At 44.3% G+C, this 6,000-nt stretch overlaps 1 protein-coding gene across 1 annotated transcript in view; it reads left to right on the top strand.

Moving 5' to 3' along the window:
- The first annotated feature begins 560 nt into the window (after positions 1-560).
- Positions 561-6,000, top strand: part of LOC138504413 (uncharacterized) — a 156,043-nt gene continuing 150,603 nt past the window's right edge. Inside the window, exon 1 of the mRNA XM_069624889.1 lies at positions 561-1,070. Within this exon, the coding sequence (XP_069480990.1) occupies positions 971-1,070 (100 nt within the window). The 5' untranslated portion in view covers positions 561-970. The remainder of the gene's footprint in view (positions 1,071-6,000) is intronic.

Raw genomic sequence — 6,000 nt, 5'->3', positions numbered from 1 at the left:
TTAATCTTTCAACGCACTTATTTAAATCCTTCAGAACAATATTAGCTACAATTTTTGGGGAACCGTTAATAAGGGAAATAGAACGACAACTTGTTGGTAACTCCCTGCTTCCTTTTTAAAAAATTGGTACCACAATTGTCTGATTCCAAGAGACTGGGATCATTGAGGGCTCTACTATTTGTTTAAATAGAAGATATCAAATTTCGGTCCACAATTCCACATTATTTTTAAATAGATTTATGGGCATTCCATTCTTTGACTTTTCAACTGTTGCCCTTATATCATTCAAATCAAATTTGTATTCCCATTTATCACCCACATTAGTAGAGATCTTTTTAATTCTCAAGTCACCTTCCTTATTCATGAAAGTGGAAGAAAAATGGTGTACCCACTCATCTTCTTGTCATGCGCTACCCTCACATGCCTGCTTGGCGACTAAGGAGCACCTGGCGTTTGCGCCACCATTAGAATGTGCCTTGTTGTGCTCCTTCCTTCCTGGTTGCTCGTTCTAGTCTTTCCTGTCTTCTCCCTTTGTTTCCGTATTTAGCCATGCCCCTTTGTCCGCTCGGCGTGTTGCAACCCCTTAGCTTTTTCGCCTCTGGGTTAACAAGCTAGTTCAAGCCTTTTGGTTTCCTCTTTCTGCTTTGTTTTTTGTTTGGTTTCCCTCTCGGGTCCCGCTCACGTGCTCCACCACTTGTCATCTTGGACCTCTCTCTCCTTTTCCCCTCTTCTCTCCCAGTTTCATCCATGGCTAACTTGGCATTCCCTTTCGCTTCTGTTCTGTCTCTTTCCTCTCTTCCCCTTAGGTACCTCGCCCCCTCGACTTTCTCAGCTGCTGCTGTTACCTTCTCGGCCGCTCTGTGCGGTTCTCCGGCACCCCCAGCGCTGTACGTTCCGGCTCTTGGAAACTCCCCTCCGGCCAGCTGTTTCCGCTTACCTCGCAGCCGCTGCCTGTGGTGTAAGCGAGCCTATGGTGTTTGATCCTTCTACCCCAGCTGAATACTTGCAAACCGGACGATCGACTCTCCGCAAGGACTACACGCTGCACTCTTCCTCAGCCCTCAAGAAAGGTATTCAGACTTGGCAAAAACATCCCTGATGTAAATGAACTAAGAACCACACTTCTATCTTCATTCAATTCATAAAATGACTGATCAACAGTTGAACAGACACAAATGAAGTCACCAGAAATAATTATGGGACTGTTGGAATGTTTGCTAGACCAACATATTAGTACATTTTCAAGTTCATTGAGAACAACATCAATATTCTCACGTATTGGATTATATTAAATATGTATCACTAGGGTTGCAAATAAACATTTACTTGCATTGTTAAATACACTAGTTGTCAAAATCTCCTCAGTCACTGTTTTTATATGTTTTACTGTCATTCCTTGTGCATTTTTTTTACTATCATTCCTCCAAACAGTAGCCCTCTTTAGCCCTTTCTGGCTAATTTGCCATCAATATTAAAACCATCTAAAATGGCAACAACTTTCAACCAGGTCTCTTGAATAAGAACCACATCAAGTTCCTGAAAAACATTATTCATGTCAGAATTAAAAAAACTATTATGTCTTTGGGCCTCATTCTAAGGCTGGCGCAAAGGGATACCGGGCACCGGTATGGACACCACTGCCGGTAATCCCTTTGCGCCCTATTCCAAGGTCCCTTTGCGGGTCTGTTAAGTTGTGCGTCACGTAACTTGAATGTACCTTTATTTCCGGAAGACGTCCGTGCTGGGGAAGCCAGACTGGTTGTTCAGGAAACCGGCAGATGAGAAGGTGACACAAGGAAGCAGCCTCAACCCAGTCCTGATGGTACAGGAATGGATGGGGACCACCTCCCGACGCCACAAGACCACTTCCCTGCGGATTTATGTGACGTCAGGACAGTGCAAGCACTGGCAGGGAAGATGGTAATGTTGGAGGCAAGTCCAAGGGATTCAGTGTGCAGATTATAGACTGAAGAGGAAGTCCTCCGTATCTTGCAGTGAAGAGATACACACACACAGTACCAATAGATGATCCAAGTAAACAGTCTATTACTGGACTCAGAAGAGGCTGATGAAAGCTGGGGGGAAAAGAAGTCCAGGAAGTTGAATCCAGGAAAAGAAGGTGGAATGATGCTGGTAATCCAGCCAAAAACTTATGTCCAGGAGAAATAGAGAGCCTGTAGGAGTGAGACAGGCTGAGCTGGTACCCAGGCAAGGCTGAGAGGAAGGGAACCTAGGGGAGAATTCCAGAAGAGGGAGCCCAGGGATAGGAAACCCCGTGAATAGGGAACCCTGAAAGAAGGGCCCTCCCACAAGGAAACTGGGACCCAGGAGGAAGGATCAGGGAACCCAGACCCAGAGAAACAGGAGACAAGGGAAGACAGGCACAGGAACAGGATCCAGGAGCCAAACGGGAGCAGGTAAAAGGAGGCGAAATACAACGGCGAGTCAGGAACGAACCGCGTTAAGATGCGACTCGCTCCTGCACTTGACCACTATTTACAGTCACGGCATGAAGCCGAGGCTTGGAGCGCAGGCCGGCCCACGCATGCGCCGCTGCCCTGCCGGGACGCAAACGAGGCTTGGCACACAAGCCGTCGGTCGCCTTGGTCCGCGGCGCATTCGTGCGTCCGCGAGTGAAACAAGGCAGCAGGCTCGAACGTCGGGAGAACCCTCTCCCAGCGATCCGGAGCCTGGAATAGAGCTGGCAGGGTGGGTAATGCCCCACAGCCTTCCAGGTAAGTGTCCTAACAGGGTCCCGCTAAGGCTGCCTGGTTTTACTAGCGAAGGGTCCAGGGAGCAAATAACGGTACCGCAAATTGCGGTACTGTTATTTGCGTCTTCCCCATTCCCATTGAGTCCTATAGGGCTCAAATGGGAATGGGGAATGGTATTTTCAATGGGGACTTACCGGTCCAGCAAAGGTCAGACTAGACCGGTAAGTCCCCATTGAACGAGGGCGGACTCGGTACCGGTATTGGAGATAGTCATGGCGCTAATAGCACCATGATTACCTCCAAACTCAGAATGAGGTCCTGTGTCAATTCCAACTCAATGGGCCTCATTACACGGTAGGCGGTAACCATGGCGCTATTAGCGCCATGGTTGCCGCCGGTATTTTACTGTGTCCGCCTTGGTGGATGGCGGAATTACCACCCTACTCCAAGGTGAGCGGGGGCGGTAATTCCCCATTCGCCAAGGCACTTCCCCATTCCCATTTTTGCCCCCATAGGGCATAATGGGAATGGGGAAGGAGCTAATTACGGTACCGCAAATTGCGGTACCGTAATTAGCACCAAGGTCCCTTTGCGGGTCCCATCCTTAACGCCTGGAAAAACCAGGCGTTAAGGGAGGACCCGCAAAGGGACCTCGTAGTAAGGCGGTTACGGTTTACCGGTACCGGTGCCCTTACCGGTACCGGTAAACACTTACCGCCTACCCTGTAATGAGGCCCAATGATTTCACTTCCTCACTTATCAAAGCTGTGGTGGTTACCAAAAGAGGTTGAGAGGGAGGAAGCAAGCCACACCCAACTCGCTGGTTCCTGATCAAAGCTAACTTGCCTCCACCCAATTTCATCTACCTTACATTTTATATTCTTTGTGGTTTCAACAAATGTGCTAGAAACATAATCATTGTCAAGGCCAATGTATTGTTCTGGCTTAAGTATAAACACTGCAAAATCTTTTTTCAGGATATTGTTAAAATTACTGTATACCAAATTCTTGATTAATAACGAATGAAAATGTACTGCACATTTACCCAACCATAATTCATCAAACAGGTCAACAAACTTTAAGTCTGATGTAGTCATTTCTTCTAATTCCAGAATGATATTCAATAAAGCTAAAACTTTTGACCTATTCAAAGGTATATCATGATCATCTTCAAATACAGATTCAAATATTAAAATGAGAGGATCCACATTGTGAGATAAAAGCAACTGTGCCCCATTTTTTCGTTTATGAGCATTGTCCCCAGAGGCAACTCAAAGGAAATTGTGGCTAACAATTTCCTTTGAGTCATCACTTATTATAATTGCTTCATTATTACGAGCCTCCTCCTCTTCCATGTTGCGACTATTGTCATAGGTATTCTGTTCCGGTTCCTCATCTATGGTTTGGAGACTTGCGTTCTTGTTTGTTTTAAAGAATCTCATGATTTCAGACCATTTGATCCCTCTCCTTTTCTTCTTTTTGGTTGCTTTATCGCTCCAAATATGTTGTCTTTCGCCGGTTTGAGTCACGTCATTACTAGTCCTATGAACCAGAGATTGCACATTCTCATTCTCGATCTCATTCTCTTCCAACAGTTGTGTGTCTTCAATTATTATTTTGTCATTTTCAGGAGCAGTCATATTTATTAATATTGATGAGTTCTGTTCTCTTTGTTGTGCTGCATTCAAAATGTTCCTTAGGGATTTCCTCGAACCGTTATTAATGCTTTTTGCCATACTTTTAAGATTTCTTTATTTTTTTGGATGATGATGTGGGCTTGATTTATTTGTTTGTGGTTCAGGTTGAACATGAGAGATCTGTGTACCTTGTCCAGTGTTCATGCTGTTGATTTCATCGACACAGGTATCTAGAATCACAACTTTTTCTCTTGAAATATGATTCAGATTTTCCAAGTAGACATTGCTCTTTCTCGTTTCACAACCATAATTACCTGTCTTTTAAGTTCACATAGTTATTTCATAGTAGCAGTGTTTGACCTCACCTCTAGAACCACGCTATCGTATAATCTTATAACTGACTATCAGCAGATCTAATGCGGCCAAGGAACTACCATCCAGTTGTGAGGAATCCTGAGAAAAAATCTCATCACCATGGAACGGCAAAGAAGACCGATCACCTACCAACGAGCACTCATGTGCTTACTCCTGAGCACTCATTACATGAGATCTATTCTCCTTACTTGCTGGTGATGCAAACATTTTTGGAGAAACTCTTAGCCTAGTAGCAGGAATTTCTAGGGCGTGAATTTTATCTTCCAGACTCAGGCAGGACTCCATCAGGGTTTATTTGCTCTTCATTCTACATCGCTGAGGACTGGGCCTATCCTATCATTCATTTCATTTACAATTCCCAACATAATAGTGTCTGGTAACGATTGAACTACTTAACAATAGGTTTTGGCATGTGCATGAAAACAGTGATAATTTTCCATTGAGTTTCTGCATTTACTTTTGTTGCTTCATACCTTAAATTATCCACCACTTCTTTATCAAGTGGTGTCTGTTCGCCACTCCTAAGATTTTATCTCTTTGATTTGCCCCCACATTCGCAGAAGTGGTTACCTCTTCTAATCACAAACAAGTGTTATTGACTTTCAAGACTCCCAGGAAAGAATAACAGCTTTTCGCCCTACTAAGCGCCCAATCATGTTCAATTGGATTGAAGGTTTGCACAGTGTATGCAAGTCAAAGAGAATGTCCACAACTGTCTCTGGACTTGTTTTGAAATGTACAAATTCAATAAAAGAAACAAGCACATGGTGTATCGGTTCAAAGTGAGATCCCCTCAGTCACTGAACCCCATGAGAACGCGTGAAAAACGTCCTCTGATATTACTAAAAACATAAAAACGCTAAAAAGAACATAAAAACGCTCAAACAAATGCTCACTAAAATGCTGGCTTTACAGAAGCAGCCGCTAAGAAAGTTACAAACAGTCAACCGCCACTAGAATACTGACTGCCGGCTGCCACTTTGATTCCAAGTATTTGATTCTTTGCAGGCAGAGCATTCAGTTAATTTCAAAGGCTTTCTAAACAGGCTTTCTAAACAGAGCACAATCCAGCGATGCTGCCGACCAGATGCTGACTGCCGCTTTGATTCGACTTAATTTTATACTTGGAAAAAAGGTAAGGGAATTCTTGGGAAGTCCCAGGGGGAGAAAGATAGGTAAGGCTTCTGCCTTTAGGTCCTCACTGCTAGCTGTAAGGAAGGCATAGTATCATGAATCAAAATAAACAGAAGTGATGCACAGTGAAAGAGTGTCGT

Source organism: Ambystoma mexicanum, chromosome 11 (assembly GCF_040938575.1).
Source record: "Ambystoma mexicanum isolate Mex_15411 chromosome 11, UKY_AmexF1_1, whole genome shotgun sequence".
In the NCBI taxonomy this organism is placed as follows: domain Eukaryota; kingdom Metazoa; phylum Chordata; class Amphibia; order Caudata; family Ambystomatidae; genus Ambystoma; species Ambystoma mexicanum.
This window is presented reverse-complemented; position numbering and strand designations above follow the sequence as displayed.